Source organism: Ornithorhynchus anatinus, chromosome Y5 (assembly GCF_004115215.2).
Source record: "Ornithorhynchus anatinus isolate Pmale09 chromosome Y5, mOrnAna1.pri.v4, whole genome shotgun sequence".
NCBI classification, from domain to species: domain Eukaryota; kingdom Metazoa; phylum Chordata; class Mammalia; order Monotremata; family Ornithorhynchidae; genus Ornithorhynchus; species Ornithorhynchus anatinus.
In genome coordinates this window covers 1,686,515-1,711,784 of record NC_053179.1, presented here as the reverse complement: position 1 = coordinate 1,711,784, position 25,270 = coordinate 1,686,515, and the positions used below count along the sequence as shown (strand labels likewise).

The following is a 25,270-nucleotide window of genomic DNA, read 5'->3' as shown; positions in this document are numbered from 1 at the left end:
TTTTTACCCAGAGCCAAAGCCAAAGTCAAAGTCATTAAGCGTACCTTAATGGATCCTGCAGATACCCTTACATTGGGGGGGGGGGGGTGGGGGGGGGGTGTGTGTGTAGTACTCACCTCTATCCAACCCTGAAAATGTTACCAAGTCAAAACCAGCAGATGTTTTTTTCTTTTAGAGTTGTTGGAGCTACTGGTGCATTGTGAGGACCTAGAAATGACTTCTCTTTCTGATAGCCATGGACAAAAGGTGGTGTTGCCACCTTGACTCCATCAGTTATTTCCTATCTGGCTTCTAGTTAGTTTGGGAAGAGAGGCTGTCAGCCACAGGAGTAATTATTCCAAAAGAGTTGGTGCCCAGGGTTGGCCTTCTGTTTAAACAGGAGGACAGTTGGCTAGATATGCCACTAAATGAAACTGTCTCATCTTAAAACAACTATGAGCAATGATTATAACCTCTCGTGCCTTTTTTAAATTGCCCTCTCGCTACTCTTCCTCAGTTTTGCCCTCTCCTTTAAGCACATTAAGCTGTATTATTTTTCTGTGAATTTGTGAAGCTGTCTTCTAACAGTCTTTCCTCACCAGGGATCATAATAATCTTTTTTATTTATATTCTGCCCTCATTCAGGTTGAAGTGGACACCCAGAAATTTCAAGGTGCTGGCTCAAACAAAAAGGTGGCCAAAGCCCATGCAGCTCTTGCTGCTCTGGAGAAACTCTTCCCATATATTCCTCTGGCCATTGAGCCCAGCAAAAAGAAACGGGAATACATTCCTATCCGGGGTGGAGCCAGGTTTGCTTCCAAGGTGGGTGTCTTTAGTTACTGGCAGTTAGCAGAAAGTCATTGACCACCTCTCTCGAATATAGGTGCCAAAATGAAATTTGTAGTCAGAGAAATCATGATTGAGTAGTCACTTGTTATCCTGTCTTCCTTTAGCAACATAATCCTGGTTATGGAATTGGTAACCTATTCCACGAGCTCCCTCCATTCCACAGTATCCGAAGCCGGGGAAGAGGTGGAAGCATCTGCAGTCGAGGCCGAGGCCGAGGTGGACATAGAGATGGCAGTTATGGAGGCCATGTGATCACTGGTATGTTGACCAAAACCAGTTACTTTCCATTTAGATTTTAAAAAGACTGAATTCTGAGGTTTGGGCCTTATTTTTTGTATTTTTTTCTTTCTTTGCTGGGCTCTTTTAGGAGCTGGGTATAGGACCTGTAGCTATGGTGATAGTTCAGCTACCACAGGTCAGTGTTTTTTTGGAAAAATTTTAAATCATAGAGATTCAGAGTATTCCCCTTCTATTCCTGTACCCTATTAACAAATCTTTTTTTAAAGGCTTGGTAACTCAGTAGTCCAACCCTTTTTATCTTTAGAATCTTATTATTTTAGTTGGGTAGGTTATGCCTTAAAATTTCAGCTCATACAAATGGGCTGAAAATTTCAGTTTCTCTGCTTTGAACCAATGTGAAACTTGTCCCAACACAATTGTTTGGTTGTGTAAAGACACCTTAATTGGAGAGAGAATCAAAGGAGCACAGAAAAGAGTAAGCACAAAATTACATATGTGGCCATCCCCAAACCATTTACAAGAATCTCTATTAATTTATTTTCCTTTGCTGTATCTCCCCTATTTGTGGTTGACTCTTTTACAAACTAATGCTAGATGTCCTGGCTTTTGGTCTTCCAAAGTCATCCAGAAAGTATTTCACAAAGCTTATTATTCCTTAATTTTTATGAAACTCAAAAGTTCAGACTCTCTGTCTTTTAGCTTGTCCCATTGCCATTCTGATGCCATTTGAGTCTCTTCCACCCATCATAGTTTATCCAAAATTCTTTTAGCTTGGGTACCTGAGTGTTCATGATTTTTTTTTTAAATCTTGAGATTGGTTTGCAGAATATGGTCATTCATTCAGTCAGTCATATTTATTAAGCACTTACTTTATGCAGAACACTGTACTAGGCACGTGGGAGAGTAAAAAATAACAATGAACAGACATTTCCTGCCCACAATGAGCTTAGAGTCTAGAGGGGGAGACAGAAATTTAAATAAATAAATAAATAGATAAATAAATACATACATACATACATACATACATTCATACATACATACAGATAGGTACATAAGTGCTGTAGACCTGGGAGGGATGATAAATTAAGGGAGCAAGTCAGGGTAATGCAGGAGGGAATGGGAGAAAGGAACAGGGGACTTAATCAGGGAAGGCCTCTTGGAGGAGATGTGCCTTTAATAACCCTTTGAACTGAGTGTCAGATTTGATGAGAGAGGGTATCCAGGCCAGAGGCAGGATGTGGGCAAGTAGTTGGCCGTGAGATAGATAAGATCAAGGTACAGTGAGAGGTTAAAATTAGAGCAGCCAACTGTGCAGGCTGGGTTGTAATAGAAGACTAGTGAGGTGAGGTAGGTGGGGGAATGGTTATTGAGTTCTTTGAAGGCAATTGTGAGGAGTTTTTGTTTGATGCAAAAGTAATGGATAACCACTATAGTTTCTTGAGGAATGGGGAAACATGTTCGGAGAGTTTTTTTAATAGAAAAATGATCTGGGCAGGAGAGTGAAGTATGAACTGGAGTGGATAAAGTCAGGAGGCTGGGAGGTATGCAAAGAGGCTGATGCAGTAATCAAGATAGGACGGGATAAGTGACTATTAATACGGTATCATTTTGGATGTAAGGAGCACTGTACATACTGCTTCTGAGAGTACAGTATAACAGAGTTGATAGATATTCATTCAACAGTATTCAATGAGGTCTTACTGGGTTGCAGAGCACTGTACTAAGCACTTGGAAAGTACAGTTCGTCAACAGATAACAGATACCCAACAGTGGGCTCACAGTCTAGAAGGCAGGGAGGCAGACAACAAAACAAAACAAGTAGACAGGCATCAGGTAGCATCAAAGTAGATAAATAGAATTTTATATATGTATGCATCATTAATAAAGTAAATAGAATAATAAATACATAAAAATATACACAAGTTCTATGGGGTAAGGAAGGGGGTAGAGGAGAGGGTGTGAATTGGGGTGATGAGGAGGAGGGAGGAATAGAGGAAAAGGGGGGCTGCTCAGTATGAGACGGCTTCTGGAGGAGGTGAGCTCTCAATAGGGCTTTGAAGGGGGGAAGAGAGCTAGTTTGGTGGATGTGAAGAGGGAGGGAATTCCAGGGTAGAGGTAGGTCGTGGGCCAGGGGTCGACGGCGGGACAGAAGAGAATGAGGCACAGTGAGGAGGTTAGCGGCAGAGGAGAAGAGTGTGCAGGCTGGGATGGAGAAGGAGAAAAGGAAGGTGAGATAGGAGGGGCCAAGGTGATGGAGAGCGTTGAAGCCAGTAGGGGTTTTTGCTTCCTGTGAAGATTGATAGGCAACCACTGGCGATTTTTGAGAAGGGGGGTGATGTACCCAGAGTGTTTTTATAGAAAGATAATGCGGGCAGCAGGGTGTAGTGTAGACTGAAGCAGGGAGAGACAGGAGGATGAGAGATCAGAAAGGGATGTTCCTTTCGTTCCCTGTCGAAAATCAACTTACAGTCTAAAGAGGAAACCCACATTAACATAAATGAATATACTACACAACTCTGTGTAAGTGAGAGACTGAGAGGAGTGACTAAATGGTTCAAATCCAGGTGCAAGGCCAACAGAAAAGAATAGGGAGTAGAGGAAATGAAGGCTTAGTCGGGCATGCAATTTTAGTAAGACTTTGAAGATGGGAAGAGTAATTGTTTGACAGATATGGAGGGGAAAGGAGTTGCAGGCCAGAAGCAGGATGTAGGCTAGAGGCCAGTGGCAAGATACACAAGACCAAGTTACAGTAAGTAGGTTGGTGTTAGAGGAGTGAAGTGAACATGCTGGGTTATTGAGTGAGATCAGTGAGGTAAAGTAGAAGGGGCAAGTTGATTAAGTACATTGAAGTTGATGGTGAGAAGTTTCCATTTGATATGGAGGTGGTTGGGAAACCACTGACAGTTCATGAATTGTGGGGAAATGTAGGCTAAACAGATTTGTTCTCTGGACTGTGTGTTAGTCAGTCATATTTGTTGAGTGATTACACATACTGTGTGCAATGCACTGTACCAAGTGCGAAGTAGAGTACAGTATAACAAGACAATAGACACAGTCCTTAGGCACAGTGAGTTTACAGTCTAGAGAGGGAGATGAACAATATCCATAAATAAATTATCGATATGTACAATAGTGCTGTGGGGGTGAGAAGGGAAATAATTAAAGGGAGCAAGCCAGTTTGACAAAGAAGGGGGTTGAAGGAAATGAAAAGTGGGCCTAGTCAGGGAAGCCCTCTTGAAGGAGATGTGCCTTTAGGAAGGCTTTAAAGAGGGGGAGAGTAGTTGTCTGTAGGATGTGAGGAGGAAGGACATTTCCAGCCAGAAACAGACGTGGTCTAGAGGTCGATAGCAAGATAGATTAATATAAGTAAATAAATTATAGATATGTACATAAGTGCTGTGGGTCTGGGTAGGGTGATGACTAAGGGGAACAAGTAAGGACAACTCAGCAGGGAGTGGGAGAAGAGGAAAGAAGGGCTTAGCGAATGAAGTATGAATTAGAGTGGGGAAAGATAGGTGACAGGAAGGTCAGAAAGCCAGTCAGTCATATTTACTGAGCACTTAACTATGTGCAGAGCACTCTACTTAGTGCTTGGAAGAGTACACATTTCCTTTGCATGATGAGGTTAAAGTCTAGATGGGCAGATAGACAACAATGGAAATAAATAAAATTACAGATGTGTACTTAAGTGCTTGGGGCTGGGATGGGAATGAATAAAGGAAGCTAGTCAGGGCAATACAGAAGGGAAGTGAGGAAAAGAAAAGAGGGCTTAGTCAGGGAAGGCATCTTGGAAGAGATGTGCATTCATTAAGGCTTTGAAGATGGGGAAAGTCATTTTCCATATGAAGAAATGAAGAGGGAGGGTAATCCAGGCCAGAGGACATAGGCCAAGATATAGGTGAGAGATCAGTGGCAAGATAAACGTAATTGAGGTACAGTGAGAAGGCTAGCAATAGAGAATTGAAGTGTGCACACTGTGCTGTAGTAGGAGAGTAGCGAGGTGAGGTGGGAAGTGGTAAGAAGATTGAGTGCTTTAAAGCCAATGATAAGGATTTCTGTGTGATGCAGAGGTGGAAGGACAACAACTGGAGGTTCTTTAGGAGTGGGAAAACATGCCATGAATATTTTTATAGAAAAATGGTCTGGACAGCAGAGTGAAGTATGGACTGGGGTGGGGAGAGGCAGGAGGTAGGGAAGTCTGTGAGGAGGCTGATGCAATAATCAAGAAGGGATAGAATAAGTGTTTGGATCAGCACTGTTTCAGTAGTGGCAAGAAGAGCCCTAACTGGGACAAGAGCCGGTCATGGGATGAAGGGAAGCTTCCCCATAATGGAGCAGGGGTTCTGTGGACCACACTTGGCTGAGTAAATGGAGGAGTTTCCGGGGGAGGGGATAATGCAAGAGATGGGGAGGGATTGGATGGGAGTGTGTTGACTGGGGTCAGCACAGGAATAGGGGGATGAGGGGATGAAAGGGAATGAGGTGAAGGGTGGGGTTAGCGCAAGGAATTGGGAGGGGTTGGATCAGGGGGAAAGTGGGAAAAATATTGGGAGTAGGGGACTGGGATAATAACATGAGCAAAACTGAGCTCCTCATCTTCCCTCCCAAGCCCGGTCCTCTCCCAGACTTCTCTATCACCGTGGATGGTACGACCATCCTTCCCGTCTCTCAGGCCCGCAACCTCGGTGTCATCTTTGACTCGTGTCTCTCTTTCACCCCACATATCTGATCTGCTACCAAGACCTGCCGGTCTCACCTTTACAATATCGCCAAGATCCGCCCTTTCCTCTCCACCCAAACGGCTACCTTACTGCAACAGGCTCTCATTATATCCCGGCTAGACTACTGTGTCAGCCTGCTCTCTGATCTCCCTCCTCTCGCCCCGCTCCAGTCTATTTTTCACTCCGCTTCCCTGCTCATCTTCCTGCAGAAACGCTCTGGGCATGTCACTCCCCTTCTTAAACACCTCCAGTGGTTGCCTATCAACCTCCGCTCAAAACAAAAACTCCTCACTCTAGACTTCAAGGCTCTCCATCACCTTGCCCCTTCCTACCTCTCCTCCTTTCTCTCTTTCTACTGCCCACCCCGCACGCTCCGCTCCACTGCCGCCCACCTCCTCACCATCCCTCGGTCTCGCCTATCCCGCCGTCGACCCCTGGGCCACGTCCTCCCGCGTTCCTGGAATGCCCTCCCTCCTCACCTCCGCCAATCTAATTATCTTCCCCTCTTCAGATCCCTACTTAAAGCTCATCTTCTCCAAGAGGCCTTCCCAGACTGAGCCCCCCTTTTTCCCTCTGCTCCTTATTACCCGCCCCTTCACCTCTCCGCAGCTAAACCCTCTTCTCCCCCCTTTCCCTCTCCTTCTCCCCGTCTCCCGTCCCACTTCCTCAGCACTGTACTCGTCCGCTCAACTGTATATATCTTCATCACCCTATTTATTTTGTTTATTTTGTTTAATGAGATGTACATCACCCTGATTTTGTTTATTTGCCATTGTTTTTATAAGATGTTCTTCCCCTTGACTCTATTTATTGCCATTGTTCTTGTCTGCCTGTCTCCCCTGATAAGACTGTAAGCCCTTCAAAGGGCAGGAACTGTCTCTATCTGTTGCCGACTTGTACATTCCAAGCGCTTAGTACAGTGCTCTGCACATGGTAAGCACTCAATAAATATGAATGAACGAACGAACGAACGAACAAATGAATGAACAAATGAACGAACATGGTAGGTTGAGGGGATGTGGTGGGGTCAGGAAGTTTAAGCATGGATTACTGCTTGGATTGACATGGTACCCGTTTGAATGGAGAGGAAAGGATGGATATTAGCAATATGAAGATATTACTGTCAGAATGAATATGTGGTATGAATGAAAGAATAGTACCAAATTTACGGGTTTTTGAATTGGAGGATGGTGATGCTATCTAAAGTGACGAGTCCTATTAAAGATAGGGTAAAACTCAGTTTGCTATATGTGGCAATGGAGTTTAACATTTGTAAAATAATATTTTATATAGTACAAAATTAATATTTTAATCTCTATTTGTTCTGATCAAGATTAAAACCTTGTTGTAAAGTTTTGACTTTATTAAGAGATGATTGAAATATATAAATCTACTCACCCTGATTAATTGTGGATTTTCTGTGTACTTAAAGTCTATTTACAGCTTCCTCCTCTGATTTGTCTTTTGTCTGTCTTTTAATATATGAAACACGCATAAAGATTTATCTACTGGTGCAGCTTAATTTCTTAGTACCAAAATGAAACTTCATTAGACTTCCAAGTGTCACAGTCAATTTAAAATACTTTGTCACCGACAGTAATAATAATAATAATAATAATAATAATAATAATAATGTTGGTATTTGTTAAGCGCTTACTATGTGCCGAGCACTGTTCTAAGCGCTGGGGTAGACATAGGGGAATCAGGTTGTCCCACGTGGGCTCAGAGTCTTAATCCCCATTTTACAGATAAGGGAACTGAGGCACAGAGAAGTTAAGTGACTTGCCCACAGTCACACAGCCGACAAGTGGCAGAGCTGGGATTCGAACTCATGAGCCCTGACTCCAAAGCCCGTGCTCTTTCCACTGAGCCACGCTGCTTCTCCTGAGCCACGCTGCTTCTCCTGCTTCTCCTCTCAAACAGTAATCATGCCTGAAAGGTTTTGGAAGTATTTTGCTTTTTCAGTAAGCTTAGAAATTTTATGTAGATCTACACAGTCTCGGTTTCTCTCTGAATTAGGACTTAGCCTTGAATCATGAGTCTTTTTTTTGTTTCTGACTCACTGTATGTTGCTAAGGTTGTTCAGGAAAATGAGTGAAACAAATGGGATCTCTGCTCTATCCTAAGCCTCCTCAACCTCTCAGCTGCCTTCGATACTGTCATCCACCTCCTGCTGAAAAAATTATCCACCCTCAGCTTCACTGACAATGTCTACTCCTGCTTCTTCTCCTGTCTCGCCACTCATTCTCAATTTCTTATGCAGGCTCTTCTTCTTTCTCCCAACTTCTAACTGTGAGTGTCCCTCAAGGGTCAGTTCTGGGTCATCTATTCTCCATCTACACCCATTCCCTTGGATTACTCATTCACTCACACCGCTTCAACTGTACCTCTTTGCAGATGATTCCCAAATTTACTTCTGCAGCCCTGGTGACTCTCCCTCCCTACTGTCTCATATTTCCTACTGCCTCAAGATACCCCTATTTGGATGTCCTTCCATGATCTCGAAGTTAACCTATCTAAAACATAACTCCTTATTTTCCCTCCCAAACCCTGTCATCCCTCTGGCAACAACACTATTCTTCCTGTCTAGCAAGTCCATAACTTTGGTTTTATTTTTGACTCATCTTATTCTATTCACATATTCAGTATGTCACTAAATCCTGTTTGTTTTACCTTCACATCATCACTGAAGTCCACGCTTTCTTCTCCATCCAAACTGCTACTTTGTTAGTCCAATTTCATATCCTATCCTGCCTTGATTATTGTTTCAACAGTGTCTTTGCTGACCTCTGTGCCTCTGTCTCTCCACAGTTGAGTTCTTACTTCATTCTGCTGCCCAGACCATTTTTCTACAAAAACACTCAGTTTCCCCACTCCTCAAGAACCTCCAGTGGTTGCCCAACCACCTCTGCATCAATCAGAAACTTCTCATCCTTGACTTCAAGGCCCTCAATCCTCTTACCCCTTCCTACCTCCTTACTACTCTCATAATACAACTCAGGCCACACACTTTGCTCCTCTAATGCTATCTCTCTTAATTGCACGTCCATCTCATCCATCTCTCTGCCTGTCTCTCACCGACATCCTGCCCCTGGCTTGGGTTACGCTTCCTCCTCATATCCTACAGACAGGATTATTGAAGACACACTTCCTCCAACAGGGCTTCCCAACTATGCCGTCTTTTCCTTTTTTTCATCTCCCTCTGTGTTGCCTTGACTTTGATCCCTTTATTCCTCCCCACTCCCAGCCCCACAGCACTTGTGGACAGAACTGGTATTTATTTATATTGATGTCTGTTTCCCCCTCTAGACTGTGAAGCTTGTGGTGGACAGGGAATGTGTCTGTTATATTGTACTCTCCCAAACACAATGTCTGCACACAGTAAGTTCTCAATAAATATGATAGACTCACTGACTGACTGACTGCCATTTGTTCAAAAAGATTGAGGCTTTAGTGAATACTTTTTTTGAAGTGTTTAGTGTGTGATATATATTTATCTTTCCGAAAAATTTTGAGGTCATAGAATTTTAGTATTATTGTTCTGAATGAGATAATCAATTTCTTCACTTCCCTTGAGCGGGAAAAAAAAAATCATTAGTAGTTGAAGTAATGGAATGTCATGATTTGTCTGTTTCCAGTCAGAGGTTGGGAATTTTGCAAGCCAAGTACCCACTGTGGACTCTAAGGATAGTAGGTTCTTGTGGTTTATTTTCAGTCTTTCAGAATGGGATGGGACAGCCCCAGGTTATTTTTTCCTGCCATCATTCCTGATCTGAACTCAGGTTCCTTTTCTTTAGGATCTAGTTAGGGTCCGTTTAGTCTCCGTATTGCAAGTGCTATTGAATGGAAAGCAGTGTCCGGTGGTAAAAAACTATGAACTTAACTGAACTCAGATTTCCTGGGGTTCCCAAGAATTATGATTGAACTGGATACAGGTCCTAATTCAGGTCCTAATACTAAGCACCTCCTTTGTGCCAAACATTGTCTTAAGTGCTGGGGAAGATGCAAGATAATCAGCTAGACACAATTCCTGCCCACCCTAGGCTCACAATCTAAGTAGGAGCGATATAAGTATTGAAGCCCCATTTTACAGATAAGGAAACAGAGACATGGAGGAGTTAAGTGACTTGCCTGAGGTTACACAGCATAGAGAAGCAGCATGGCTCAGTGGAAAGAGCCCAGGCTTGGGAGTCAGAGGTCATGAGTTTGAATCCCAGCTCTGCCACTTGTCAGCTGTGTGACTGTGGGCAAATCACTTCACTTCTCTGTGCCTCAGTTACCTCATCTGTAAAATGGGGATTAAGGCTGTGAACCTCATGAGGGACAACCTGATTACCCTGTATACCCCAGCACTTAGAACAGTGCTCTGCACATAGTAAGCGCTTAACAAATATCAACATGATTATTAGTATTAGTATTATTATTATGTGGTGGAGATGGGATTAGAAATCATGTCCTCTAACTCCCAGACCCGGGATCTTTCCATCAGGTCATGCTCCTCCATAGATCTTGGCATGAGCTTGAGTTCAGCTGGGAGTAGAAATTTATTCCAGCGCTGGAAGTCCACTAGATGAGCTTTTGAACTGCTACAAAAACCTAGAGGAGAATCACTAGGAAGCATTCTACATTGGGCTTTATAATCAACATTATTACTGAAGCCAGATTGAAGTGTCCTCAGATACAGCCTTAAAAACTTTCTGGTGCCAAGTGAGATAGTCATTAATAATATTCAGAATATAACTTCATCCTTCCAGCTGGATCATGACAAAAGGTCTAGGAGTAGTACGTTTAAATTTTTCAAGGCATATTTATGAGGACTTAGAGAATGGGCTCGCAGGAGTCGCAGTGTAGCTGTAGACTGTTTTTTGCGAACCCCATGTGGTGGTGTTTGAAAAAACCTGTAAGGAAGGATATTTAAAATCTTGGCTTCTAGTGATTTTAATAATGTTGACAACCACCTAGTGCATAAGATTGCTGATGAAAAGTAATTTGGTTATAATTTCATATACTAAATTTGTGATGGGGCGAGATACTGTTGGAGGTATTCAGCCTCAAATGATTGGGTAAGTCATATCTCTTGAATTCATGTATCGGTAGAGAAAAGAGCAGTTTTGGGTGCAAATCTGATTTCTTCTACACTGACCCTCTTCCCCTTCCCTTTCCATCCAGGTCAGTTCTACAGCAAAGGTGGACATTCCGCTGGGAATGGAGGCAACAATTTTGGCTATGATTCTTATTACCAGGGCAGGAGCTATGCCTCTCTCCCACCCCAGAAGCACAACAACAAGAAACTGCTGCTTAGTGGGCAGCAGAAAACATATGGCTCTGGGTATCCAACCCACCAGGGTCAACAGCAGCAGCTATTTCCACTTCCCTTCTGCAACAAGAACCAATATGGCAACTTCAGTCCTGTGCAATGCAAAGAGAAAGAAGGCTATGGCCGTGGCCCGGGCAGTAGTGATTACTCTTACTCCAGTCTCTACAACACTGCTGGTGGAGGTGGGGGTCTGTCAGAAGCTGACTTTGAGAGAAAATTCAGTGAGTGTACCTAACAAGAGAATTGAAGAAGAAGCAGAGGGATGTAAAGGACCCCAAGTTCAATCTCTAATTTGGGAGAGTCATGTCAGTCATTCTTATCAGGACAGGATTGAGGGATATGAAGAGCCAATTACACCATCTGGAAGGTTGCTGGCCCATTCAGAGATGAGTGCAAACTGCTAGAAGTGGCTCAGGTCAAGGTCAGGTGGGAGCATTTCTGTGGGAGTTTATTGGTTGCCACATCCAGTCCTGATCACCCACAACAAGATTGTAACTTGATAGGCTTCTCTCAAACCTAAATCCAAAACTTAACTTCCTTCTTAGTAGTAAGAACTTTTCCTTAAGGTCGCAAAAGTCAATTCCAGAGTTCTGTCCTTCACCACTTATTTTGGTCCAGACAGATACTTGCTAGCCTTATTAACTGTGGTGTTTTTGTCAGGCACTTAGTGCTGGGGTACAAAAGTACTTAGGTCAAATATAGTTCTAGCCCCACACGGATCCCATTGTCTAATGGTCTGTGATGGTGTGGTCAACTCTTAATAGTCTGGAAATCTACTTCCAAGGAGAATAATGATACAACATGCTGGTACCTTTACACTAAGTCAGTTATTGTTGTGAAGTACTTTACATCTCCCTCTGTAGGGGATAATTAAAAATATTCTGTGCCAGTAATGGCTGGAAGAACTGTAGAAGTACACTTCTTACCACTCTTTCTGTCCACTCACCTGTATCAAAGGATAAATATAATCTTCACCCAGTTTGGCTGTTAACCCATCTAGTAAAACTGTAGCAAATTTCTTCAGTTTAATCTTCTACAGGGAAGCATGTGGTGGTATCTCTAAGGAGTTCCTGAATTTCTTCCCATGTGGTTCTCCATTACACATATTGGGTCCTTTTTCTTCTAGATGTTATGATCCTGGTTCCTTGAAGACTGGGACTTCTATTGGCCTTTCACTATTGCGAATTCCAGGTCACATGTCACTAACCCTGTCAAAGCCCCTGGCACTTATTAAAGTTCAGCAGCTGTTTTTAAAGCCAGAGCATTTCCTTCTCCAAGAGAAGCAGCATGGTTTATTATTACTTTTAATAGGCTTGGGGTAAATATGATTCATATTTTTGTTTTGGGGGCTGTATAGTAATAATAATAATTATGGTACTTGTTAAGAGCTTACTAAATGACAGGCACATATGCATTGGGGTAGATTCAAGTTAATTAGGTTGTACACAGTCCCTGTCCCACATGGGGCTCACACTCTTCCTCCCCATTCTACAGGTGAGGTAACTTAGGCCCATAGAAGTGAAGTGACGTGCCCAAGAGCACACAGTAGACAGGGGGATGAGCTGAGATTATAGCCCAGGTCCTTTTGACTCCCAAGCCTGTCCTTTATCAGCTGTATCCAGCTGCTTATCCAACATGGAGAAATCTTCCATGTATGGTCCTCATATCTTTTAAATGAGAATTAAAGTGGCCTTGTGGAAAGAACATCGTGCTGGGAGTTAGATGCTGGAGTTCTAATTTCATCTCTGCCACTTACCTGCTCTGTGACCTTGGGCAGGTCACTTTACTTCTCTATTCCTCAGTTCCCTCATTTGTAAAATTGGGATTCAGTACTGATTCTCCCTCCTACTTAGACTGTTGAGCCCCATCTGGGACCTGTTTTTTCAAACGCAGTTCCTAGTACAGTGCTTGATATACTGAAAGTTTAACAGATATCACAATTATTATTATTTCCCAGCTCTTTCCCTTTATGTTTTCTTGTTCGTGTTGTAGAGTGCTAATAACAGCACATGTGCTTAGAGTCATCTGGTAGTCCTTAGATAGTTAGGATTATTGATATGGAGTCAGCTTTCAGATGTTGTAATTTAGCCACCTGTTTCAAAGTTATGAGGAACATCTGGGAGTTGTCCTGGTCTCCAGGGCACAAAATTGCCTTTATCTCAAGGGCTTTTCCTCCTTCCATCTAGATTTTACTTCTGACCGCTTCTTTTCCATCAGTCAGACATCACTGCTTAATCCAACTGTACTGTGAGAATAAGGAGATTCAGGACTCTGGAGTTACAAGAAGGGACTGTAGTTCCACCAAAGTTTTGAGTAGTTTTTGAAGCCTTTACTCTGTGGCCCATGTCACTTAAATGAGCCTTCCTCATTTTCATTTTATGACCCTGAGCTTTTAGGAGTTCCATAAAGCAGTTATTTGAAAAGCAGCATGGCCTATTTACTAGAGAACAGGCCTGGGTGTCAGAAGAACCTAGGTTCTAACCCCAGCTCGGTCACTCGACTGCTGCTGTGTGATCTTGGATAGGTGATTTCACTGCTCAGTTCGCTCATCTGTAAAATCTCATCATTTGAGGCCCAGATAGGATAGGGACCCAATTTCCTTGCATCCACCAAAGCACTTAGTACAATCTCTGGCACATAGTAAGAGCTTAAATACCACAATTACTATTATTGTCTGCCATCCTGACTAGTTTTTCTGCTATTCTGTAGCCCTAAATAAATCATGAAAACATTACTTTGACCCCAGTATTGAGCCTCCTTGAGCTCCTTATAGAACATGATTGTATCATTTTTTCTACCTTGAACCTAAAAAGCTAGGTAATGTTCATATCTGTATCTACTTGGTGCTGCTTTTGACTTCTTACAGAAAGTTTCAGAATAACATGTTGAATCAATCTTAAAAACATGTTAAAGGCTACAGAACACATCACAGTGCAAAGCAACTATGCCTGGTGGAAAAAGAGGTGGACTGGAAACAGGTAACCTAGGAAGCAGCAGACCCAGTGGATAGAGCTGGGCTTGGGAATTAGAAGAATTTGGGTTCTAATCCCCTCTCTCCCACATGTCTGCTATGTGATCTTGGGCAAACCACTTTTCTGTGACTTAGTTACCTCATCTGTAAAATGGGGATTAAGAAAGTGAGCCCCATTTGGGACTGTGACCAACCTGAATAGTTTGTATCTACCCCAGCAATTAGAACAGTGATTGATGCAGAGTGAGAGCACATCTAATTATTATTGTTATTATAATAGTCTCCCATTCTGCAGCATGCATGCTCTGTGCCTAAGAAAGTCACAACTCTCTGCACTTCTTTTTAGTGATCTGTTAAATGATGACAAAATACCTGCTTCCTTTACTTTTTAGACTTTCTTTGACTGTGAACCCAGAGTAGATCTAGGATGAATTACATTTAATTACCTGAATTTTCTTCAGGGTTTAGACTCATTGAATTGCTTAATATAGTGCTCTTCATACACTAAGCATCCAGTAAATACCATAGAATGATTGCTACATTTATTAGTCATTAATAAGTACTATTAGTAATAATAATGGATAAACCTACAGTTCAGGAAAAAGGAGTAGGCAGCAAGTATTGAGTATCTGTGAAGTAAAAAAACTTGAAAGTCACATGTTTCTTGCCCACAAAGGACCTACAGAAATCGGAGAGCAGGTCAGGTATGGTAGTAGATAGGGTGTGTAGTCTGGGATGGGCAGAAATATATGTCCATTCAATTGCAGTTAGTTGGTGCCCCAAGAAATGCCACCTCCCCTGCCAACCCCTTTCCCCTGACCTTGATGAGGCAGCTCATAGTAGTTTCATTGCCCTTGCTCCAGATTATAGCATTGGAAGTGGGCGTGACAGGCACAACTTCAGCTCGGGAGGATCATCCTGCAGCTATGGTGAAAGTTCCTACCAAGGAAAACAAGGTCAGTGTTCAGAATATGGTGAGATATGGGTGATACAGATTGGTTTACTTTGGGCTACAAAAAGGATAATAGGTTTGAGATGTTAATGGAGGTACTGTCAATCAGTCAATCAGTAGTGTTTATTGAATGCTTACTATGTGCAGAGTCTTGTACTAAGCATTTGGGAGAATACAGTACAACAGACTTGAAGAAACATTCCAAGCCCACAGCCAAACTCACAATTTTGATTCAGTCTCTCTTCTTTTAATGCAGGAGGCTATTCTCAATCCACCTACAATTCTTCAGGGTCCATGGAGAAGTACAATGGACCCACAAGCTCTTACCAGTCGTCACAACGTGGTTATGGCCGAAGTGATCACAGCATGAATTATCAATATAGATAAACACCCTATTCCTACAGTCTACTGCCTATGTTAAATGTGACATTTTGTTACTTTCCCCAGTTGTTACCCTTTGTTTGAATACCATTTTACTCCATTAAATTGTTGAATTTCCTCCATTAACACCCTACGTGCTTTATTTGGAGAATGCAGTTACTCTGGATGAGTTCTGTATTTTTGGATTTCTGTGCATTGAACATTCTTCACTAACTGCCATTTTGGAATGGTGTTTTTTTTCCTCCAAATCACATGCTTATATTTAACACTTTGGTGTCATGTTCATTGTGGGCGAGAATGTTTCTACCTGTTCTGTGCCTATCATGCCTAGAATTCCTTAACTCCCATTCTCTCCTAGACCCCCTCCAATCTGGCTTCCGTCCCCTCCACTCTACCGAGACTGCTCTCTCTAAGGTCACCCGTGACCTCCTTCTTGCCAAATCCAATGGCTCCTACTCCATTCTGATCCTCCTTGACCTCTCTGCTGCCTTTGACACTGTCGACCATCCCCTCCTCCTCCATACCTTATCTCACCTTGGCTTCACGGACTCTGTCCTCTCCTGGTTCTCCTCTTACCTCTCTGGCCGATCATTCTCGGTCTCCTACGCTGGAGCCTCCTCCCCCTCCCATCCTTTAATTGTTGGAGTTCCTCAAGGGTCAGTTCTTGGCCCTCTTCTGTTCTCCATTTACACTCACTCCCTCGGTGAACTCATCCGCTCTCACGGCTTTGACTACCATCTCTACGCAGATGACACGCAGATCTACATCTCCGCCCCTGTCCTCTCCCCCTCCCTTCGGGCTCGCATCTCCTCCTGCCTCCGGGACGTCTCCACCTGGATGTCGGCCCGCCACCTAAAACTCAACATGAGCAAGACTGAGCTCCTCATCTTCCCTCCCTAGCCCGGTCCGCTCCCAGACTTCTCCATCACCGTGGATGGCACGACCATCCTTCCCGTCCCGCAGGCCCGCAATCTCGGTGTCATCCTTGACTCGTCCCTCTCGTTCACCCCACACATCCTATCCGTTACCAAGACCTGCCGGTTTCACCTCTACAATATCGCCAAGATCCGCCCTTTCCTCTCCACCCAGACGGCTACCTTACTATTACGGGCTCTCGTTATATCCCGGCTAGACTACTGTGTCAGCCTTCTCTCTGACCTTCCTTCCTCCTCTCTCGCCCCGCTCCGGTCTATTCTTCACTCCGCTGCCCGGCTCATCTTCCTGCAGAAACGATCTGGGCATGTCACTCCCCTTCTTAAACAACTCCAGTGGTTGCCTATCGACCTCCGCTCCAAACAAAAACTCCTCACTCTAGGCCTCAAGGCTCTCCATCACCTTGCCCCTTCCTACCTCTCCTCCCTTCTCTCTTTCTACTGCCCACCCTGCACGCTCCGCTCCTCTGCCGCCCACCTCCTCACCGTCCCTCGGTCTCGCCTATCCCACCGTCGACCCCTGAGTCACGTCCTCCCACGGTCCTGGAACGCCCTCCCTCCTCACCTCCGCCAAACTGATTCTCTTTCCCTCTTCAAAACCTTACTTAAAAATCACCTCCTCCAAGAGACGTTCCCAGACTGAGTTCCTCTTCCCCCTCTACTCCCTCTGCCATCCCCCCTTTACCTCTCCGCAGCTAAAGCCTCATTTTCCCCTTTTCCCTCTGCTCCTCCACCTCTCCCTTCCCATCCCCACAGCACTGTACTCGTCCGCTCAACTGTATATATTTTCGTTACCCTATTTATTTTGTTAATGAATTGTACATCGCCTTGATTCTATTTGGTGCCATTGTTTTTACGAGATGTTCTTCCCCTTGACGCTGTTTAGTGCCATTGTTCTTGTCTGTCCGTCTCCCCCGATTAGACTGTAAGCCCGTCAAACGGCAGGGACTGTCTCTATCTGTTGCCGACTTGTTCATCCCAAGCGCTTAGTACAGTGCTCTGCACATAGTAAGCGCTCAATAAATACTATTGAATGAATGAATGAATGAAGTATAGTTTTATAAATGAATACTTTATTTTAAAAGCCATTCAGATAGCACATATAGTTTTAGATGAATGTAAACAAAAGATTTTTCAAGCTTTTCGGCTGACTGAGATCAAATGGGTCTGTGGTTTGGGCTGGCTCATTGTCTTGTGCAAAGGATGACATCTATTTAACCAGAGATTTCCTTGGTCCAAGTGGTTGGAGTTGAAAGAAGTAATTACTACATCTACAGCCTTCTCCACTCTAACTGGAGTGTTCTCCTGTTGAAGTACACAAATTGTTCTTGTTAATTTTTGCCCTCATCTTAAGGCTTCAAATTACAAACACTTTCAAGGTATGTGAACCCTTTTCAGCCCTGCATGGCCATTAGCTGTATGTGAAATAATTTTCTGAATTCCATCCATTGCCTTGATATAGTATTCTTAGTGTTATTAATATTAGTCCAAGGCTGCCTCCATGGTTTCCATCATCTGGTCTGATGAATTTTCTTGGGAATCCATTTTCTTGAGCACTCCAGTTCCCTGGAGGAAAATCCCTAACTTCCTTTTTAGGAGGTTTACATCATTCCTTGAAAGATCCTGGAGGCTGGCTGCCTTTCACCAGCTCTTGTCTGGGTAACATGCTGGCCCAAATGTTTTTTAAGATAGTTGTGAAGCAGAGCTCAGATAATCAGTTTACCCAAACACTAGGAACTCCTAATTTGTGAGAGAGCAAATCAGTCCTTGTAACTTAGCCAGGCCACTACATCCCACACCAGTTGAAAGATTGCTTTCTGCCATAGAGTCTAGCTTCCAAATATGTTTGAAGTAGGCGTATTGATGAACACTTATTGCAAACAGAAGAGGCTTTCCATCAACATTTTCACAGCCTAATATAATCACTGGGACTCACTATAAATATTTGGAAAGAGCAGAGGCCTGAGAATCAGGTATTTGCCTTTACCCATTTGCATTTTTTTTTTTTTTTGGTACTTAAGTGATTACTATGTGCTGGGCATTGTGCTAAGCATTGTGTTAGTTACAAGATCAACAGGTTGGACACAGTCAACACAGCAGACAAGTGGCAAAGGCATTATTAGATTCTTTGTACTCCTAACTCGCAGGCCTGTGCTCCATACACTAGGCCAAACTGTTTCCCAGAATGTGACTTTGGGAAAGTTATTCAATGTCTCTGGGGCTCAGTTTCTTTATCTATGCAGTGGATAAAATGCCCATTCATTTGTCCTGTTATATATTATGAAACTCCCATGTTAGGGACTGTATCCAATCTGGTTGTCTTTTTGCCTGTCTCATACGAACATCATCATTATTTATATTCATATCAAATTGGAATCAGTTTTGTCTAAGAGTTCTGCTCATTCTGTAATTTTTTTTAAATATAATGGATTGATTTAATGAAAGTTTTGAAGAGGGTACATATTGGTGACAGTCTAAGTCCTCAAATGTGAATCCAAAACCTATCCTTTTTGGTAGTAGAGACTGTGCACCAACAAATTATCTCTTCCTGAAATTGTCATACATCAGTGAAAGCAGTTTTTTTTTCACCCTGTAATTTAATTTGCCACTTTAATTTCATCCATACTTGGTAATTTGGTGGACTTTCCGGTCTGCACCACCATTTTGAGGGTCATGCAGTTCAGATTGAGTTATGGTTTGGGAGTCCTTCTGACTTCCAGACCTGTGCTCTGTCTGCTATGCCATGATATGGGGCTCACAGTATCAATCCCCATTTCGCATACTAGGGAACTGAGGTACAGAGAAGTGAAGTGACTTGCCCAAGGCCACACAGCAGACGTGTTGCAGATCCAGACTCTGCTTCAGTAGTAAACAGCTGTCCAATCTGTATAGGACCCTATTTCTGTACCTTAAGGATGGTGCCTGAAAGTATTTTGCTGTTAAGTAAAGTTTTTAGTTTATTTCTCCCAGTAGGACAGAATAAAAGGTACCGTACCTATCCTGAGTTATCGTGGCATTTATTCAGGTGGACTCTTCCCATGCTAGAACAAAGAACTCCAAGATTCTGTAGGCTGTTCTTTATTTTAAATCTAATTATTTTAAATCTTACTGACTCTGACTTCTCCCTAAGCCAGAGATTTTGCCCCACTTATTATGGCCCAGGACAATTCTCCAAAATCTGTATCTTCCACTCCTGCCTAAAATCTGCTAAGCACTCCCCAAATCCACCCTTTCCTCTCCATCTAAACTGCTAATATATGGAACCAATCCCACCTAGACTGCTGCATCTGCCTCCTTGCTTACCTTCCTGCCTCCCGGAATTCCCTTTCATTAGCCCACAAGCAACTCCACCTACCTTCAAAACTTCAAAATCACATCTCCTCAGGAGACTTTCCCTGACTCAGTCCTCATTTCCCCTACTCTCTTTTGGCATTGCCCTTACGTGTGGGTCTATACACATGAAGCACTTGATATTCACCAAACCCTCAGCCCCATTGCACTTTCCTCCTTAGATTTTAAGTTCCTTATGACCAGGGAACATTATCAGCAAGAACTGTTACACTGTGCTCTCCCAAGTACTTAATACTGAGCTCTGCACCCAGCAAGTGCTCAGTAAGTACCAGTAAATTGTTTGCCTTTTGGAGAGAATTTGTGAGGATTATGAAATGACGAAAGGATAAGTCTAGTTATGTAGTGAAGGCTGCTGTTTATGTTAGTCATCTTATTGAAAGAGATGGGAAGAAAACCATAAAACCCTGCCCAGTTGGATTATGCATGTCTAGGCTAATTGATTATGCAGGTGGAACCTGCATTTAAATCAGATTAATTCCCTCTGCTTTCGGTGTACTACAAATAATTTCCCAGATGTCTGGGCCTAATTAGTTGGATCTGTTGTGGTCCAAATTTAGCAAACATGTCACCGTTCTTTCAAACATAAATTCAATGATCAAGAAGCCTGTGGCTCCTAAAGGATCTCTAGATTGTGGCATAAATCTCAAAGGCAGTGTAATGAAATCCATTTCAGCCCTAGTTCTCAGCCCTGGGGAACAAGATGGAGGAATTAATTTGCCTCATCCTACCTAACCTCACTAATCTTCATTTATGGCCCAGGCTCTAAACTCCACCCTTCTAGCACCAGTTTACTCACTGTGCCCTAAATTTCATCGATCTCACTGTCAAATTATTTTCCATGTCCTCCCTCAAGCCTGGAACTCCCTCACCTCCAAGTATGCTACACCATGACTCTCTCCACTTTTAAAGCCTGATTGTCTTTTCTCCCCTCCCTTTCCTTGCTACATTGTTATGCACTTATTCATTCATTCATTCAATAGTATTTATTGAGCACTTACTATGTGCAGAACACTACTAAGTGCTTGGAATGTACAAATCGGTAACAGTCCCTGCCCTTTGAAGGGCTTACAATCTAATCGGGGGAGACAGACGAGAACAATAGCAATAAATAGAATCAAGGGGAAGAACGTCTCATTAAAACAATAGCAAATAAATAGAATCAAGGTGATGTACATCTCAGTAACAGAATAAATAGGGTAATGAAGATATATACAGTTGAGCGGATGAGTACAGTGCTGAGGGGATGGGACGGGAGGGGGGAGGAGCAGAGAGAAAGTGGGGAGAAGAGGGTTTAGCTGCGGAGAAGTGAGGATGGGTAGAAGGAGCAGAGGGAAAAGGGGAGCTGAGTCTGGGAAGGCCTCTTGGAGAAGGTGAGCTTTAAGTGGGGTTTTGAAGAGTGGAAGAGAATTAGTTTGGCGGAGGAGAGGAGGGAGGAGGGTGTTCCAGGACCACGGGAGGACCCACCTCGCCCAGGGGTCGACAGCAGGATAGGTGAGAACGGGGGATGGTGAGGAGCTGGGCGGCAGAGGAGCAGAGCGTGCGGGGTGGGCAGTAGAGAGAAGGGAGGAGAGGTATTAAGGGGCAAGGTGATGTAGAGCCTTGAAGCCTAGAGTGAGGAGTTTTTGTTTTGTGCGGAGGTTGACAGGCAACCACTGAAGGTTTTTAAGAAGAGGAGTGACATGCCCAGAGCGTTTCTGCAGGAAGATGAGCCGGGCAGCAGAGTGAAGAATAGACTGGAGCAGGGAGAGAGAGGAGGAAGGGAGGTCAGAGAGAAGGCTGACAGTAATCTAGCTGGGATATTACGAGAACCTGAAACAGTAAGGTAGCCGTTTGGGTGGAGAGGAAAGGGCGTATTTTGGCTATATTATAAAGGTGAGAGCAGCAGGTTTTCGTGACAGATTGGATGTGTGGTGTGAATGAGAGAGCCGAGTCAAAGATGACACTGAGGTTGCGGGCCTGAGAGACGGGAAGGATGGTCGTACTGGCAACAGTGATAGGGAAGTCAGGGAGAGGACAGGGCTTGGGAGGGAAGATGAGCTCAGTTTTGGTCATGTTGAGTTTTAGGTGGCCGGCAGACATCCAGGTAGAGACGTCTTGGAGGCAGGAGGAGAGGACAGGGGCAGAGATGTAGATCTGTGTGTCATCTGCATAGAGATGATAGTTGAAGCCGTGAGAGTAGATGAGTGCACCGAGGGAGTGAGTGTAGATGGAGAACAGAAGAGGGCCAAGAACTGACCCTTGGGGAACCCCAACAGTTAGAGAATGGGAGGGGGAGGAGGATCCTGCTAAGGAGACCGAGAATGACCGGCCAGAGCAGTAAGAGGAGAACCAGGAGAGGACACAGTACGTGAAGCCAAGGTGAGATACGGTGTGGAGGAGAAGGGGATCAGTGTCAAAGGCAGCTGAGAGGTCAAGGAGGATTAGACTAGAGTAGGAGCTATTGGATTTGGCAAGAAGGAGGTCATGGGTGACCTTAGAGCAGTCTCGGTAGAGTGGAGAGGACGGAAGCCAGATTGGAGGGGCTCCAGGAGAGAATGGGAGTTAAGGAATTCTAAGCAGCGAGTGTAGACAACTCATTCTAGGATCTTGGAAAGGAAGAGTAGTAGGGAGATAGGGCAATAACTGGAAGGGGAAGTGGGGTCGAGGAGGAGACATGGACATGTTTGAAGGCAGAGGGGAAGAAAACACTGGAGGGTGAGTGGTTAAAGATACAAGTTAAGGCGGGGAGGAGGGCAGGGGTGATGGTTTTTATAAGGTGAGCAGGAATGGGGTCCGAAGCACAGGTGGAGGGGGTGGCACTTGCGAGGAGGGAGGAGATCTCCTCTGAGGATACTGCAGGGAAAGTAGGGGAGGGGGGTGGGGGGAGGCAGGAGAGAGAGTGGTGGCTTTGGGGAGCTCAGACCTGATTGTGTTAATTTTTGTGATGAAGTAGGTGGCCAGATCATTGGGGGTGAGGGATAATAATGTTGGTATTTGTTAACTTTGACTACCATCTCTACGCAGATGACACGCAGATCTACATCTCCGCCCCTGTCCTCTCCCCCTCCCTTCAGGCTCGCATCTCCTCCTGCCTCCGGGACGTCTCCACCTGGATGTCGGCCCGCCACCTAAAACTCAACATGAGCAAGACTGAGCTCCTCATCTTCCCTCCCAAGCCCGGTCCGCTCCCAGACTTCTCCGTCACCGTGGATGGCACAACCATCCTTCCCGTCCCGCAGGCCCGCAATCTCGGTGTCATCCTTGACTCGTCCCTCTCGTTCACCCCACACATCCTATCCGTTACCAAGACCTGCCGGTTTCACCTCTACAATATCGCCAAGATCTGCCCTTTCCTCTCCACCCAAATGGCTACCTTACTATTACGGGCTCTCGTTATATCCCGGCTAGACTACTGTGTCAGCCTTCTCTCTGACCTCCCTTCCTCCTCTCTCGCCCCGCTCCGGTCTATTCTTCACTCCGCTGCCCGGCTCATCTTCCTGCAGAAACGATCTGGGCATGTCACTCCCCTTCTTAAACAACTCCAGTGGTTGCCTATCGACCTCCGCTCCAAACAAAAACTCCTCACTCTAGGCTTCAAGGCTCTCCATCACCTTGCCCCTTCCTACCTCTCCTCCCTTCTCTCTTTCTACCGCCCACCCCGCACGCTCCGCTCCTCTGCCGCCCACCTCCTCACCGTCCCTCGGTCTCGCCTATCCCGCCGTCGACCCCTGGGTCACGTCCTCCCGCGGTCCTGGAACGCCCTCCCTCCTCACCTCCGCCAAACTGATTCTCTTTCCCTCTTCCAAACCTTACTTAAAAATCACCTCCTCCAAGAGGCCTTCCCAGACTGAGCTCCTCTTCCCCCTCTACTCCCTCTGCCATCCCCCCTTTACCTCTCCGCAGCTAAAGCCTCATTTTCCCCTTTTCCCTCTGCTCCTCCACCTCTCCCTTCCCGTCCCCACAGCACTGTACCCGTCCGCTCAACTGTATATATTTTCGTTACCCTATTTATTTTGTTAATGAATTGTACATCGCCTTGATTCTATTTAGTTGCCATTGTTTTTACGAGATGTTCTTCCCCTTGACGCTGTTTAGTGCCATTGTTCTTGTCAGTCCGTCTCCCCCGATTAGACTGTAAGCCCGTCAAACGGCAGGGACTGTCTCTATCTGTTGCCGACCTGTTCATCCCAAGCGCTTAGTACAGTGCTCTGCACATAGTAAGCGCTCAATAAATACTATTGAATGAATGAATGAATGAATTAAGCACTTACTATGTGCAGAGCACTGTTCTAAGCGCCGGGGTAGCCACAGGGGAATCAGGTTGTCCCACGTGGGGCTCACAGTCTTAATCCCCATTTTACAGATGAGGTAACTGAGGCAAAGAGAAGTTAGTGACTTGCCCACAGAAACACAGCTGACAAGTGGCAGAGCTGGGATTCAAACCCATGACCTCTGACTCCAAAGCTCATGCTTTTTCCACTGAGCCACACTGCTTCTCGGAGCGGGAGGAACAGGGGGCCTAAGGAGAGAGATAAAGGTCTGGAACAATTGGTGGGGGTGACGGGCATGGGTGTCGATGAGGGAGGAAAAGAAGTTTTGCCTGGTGGGGGGCGAGGGCAGAGTTAAGGCAGGAAAGGATAAAGTTGAAATGGATAAGGTTGGCTTGGTGCTTGGCCCTTCACCAGCACAGCTCGAGCATAGGAGCGTAGGGGGAGGACAGAGGCAGTGACGAAGGGCTGTGGGTTAGTGGAGCGACAGCGGCAGAGGGAAAGGGGGCGAGAGAGTTGAGATGAGTAGAGAAGGTGGAGTTGAGAGCGGTGACCTGACCATCGAGAGGGGGAAGAGAGGACAGAGGGACAAGGTAGGGAGAGATGCTTTTGGAGAGATGGATGGGATCAAGAGAGCTGAGGTCTCTGGGGGAGTAGCAAAGATCTGCATGGGGAGGGAGTGTGAGAGATGAGGCAGGTGAGAAGGTTATGGTCTGAGAGGGATTTCAGAGTTGGTGAGGAAGGAGATAGTGCAGCAGTAGGAGATGACATCGAGGGTGTGACCGAGTCGGTGAGTGGTGGAGCAGGAGGTTGGCAGAGTCGAGGAGCGATAGCAGGCGGGAAGCAGAGAAGTCACCAGGTACATCCATGTGGATGTTGAAGTCTCCGAGGATCAGAGTGGGCAGAGAGGAGGAGAGAAAGAATGTGAGAAAGGGGTCTAGGTGGTTGAAGAAGTCGGAGGTGGGACCAGGAGGGCAGTAGATGACAGCTACAAGTATCTGGAGGGGGTGGTAGAGGCGAATGATATGGGCTTCAAAGGAGGGGACGGAGAGGGAAGGTGGGGAGGGATAGTGCGGAAGTGGCAACAGGGTGAGAGGAGGAAGCCAACGCCCCCTCCCTTTCCAGTGAGTCTGCGGGAGTGGGAGAAGGAGAGGCCTCCGCTGGAGAGAGCAGCGGCAAAGACCATATCATCAGGAGTGAGCCAAGTGTCCATAAGGGCGAGGAGGAGGAGAGAGCGGGAAAGGAAAAGGTCATGGATGGAAGGTAGTTTACCTGTAATGGAGCAGGGGTTCCAGAGGCTACACTTGAAAGTAGCTGTGGGTGCAAAGGA

General features: G+C 45.0%; 1 protein-coding gene across 10 annotated transcripts in view; it reads left to right on the top strand.

The window, feature by feature from the left end:
• LOC114808761 (interleukin enhancer-binding factor 3-like) overlaps positions 1-15,538 on the top strand; it is a 48,327-nt gene extending 32,789 nt beyond the window's left edge. For 7 of the 10 annotated variants that reach the window (XM_029056613.2, XM_029056608.2, XM_029056607.2 and 4 more), the window contains 6 exons: positions 625-801; positions 933-1,086; positions 1,196-1,243; positions 10,959-11,327; positions 14,941-15,033; positions 15,286-15,538. In XM_029056613.2, coding sequence (XP_028912446.1) covers positions 625-801; positions 933-1,086; positions 1,196-1,243; positions 10,959-11,327; positions 14,941-15,033; positions 15,286-15,416 — 972 coding nt within the window. In that variant the 3' untranslated portion in view covers positions 15,417-15,538. The remainder of the gene's footprint in view (positions 1-624; positions 802-932; positions 1,087-1,195; positions 1,244-10,958; positions 11,328-14,940; positions 15,034-15,285) is intronic. The other 3 variants (XM_029056610.2, XM_029056611.2, XM_029056617.2) reach the window with 3 other exon arrangements.
• Positions 15,539-25,270: the final 9,732 nt, after the last annotated feature.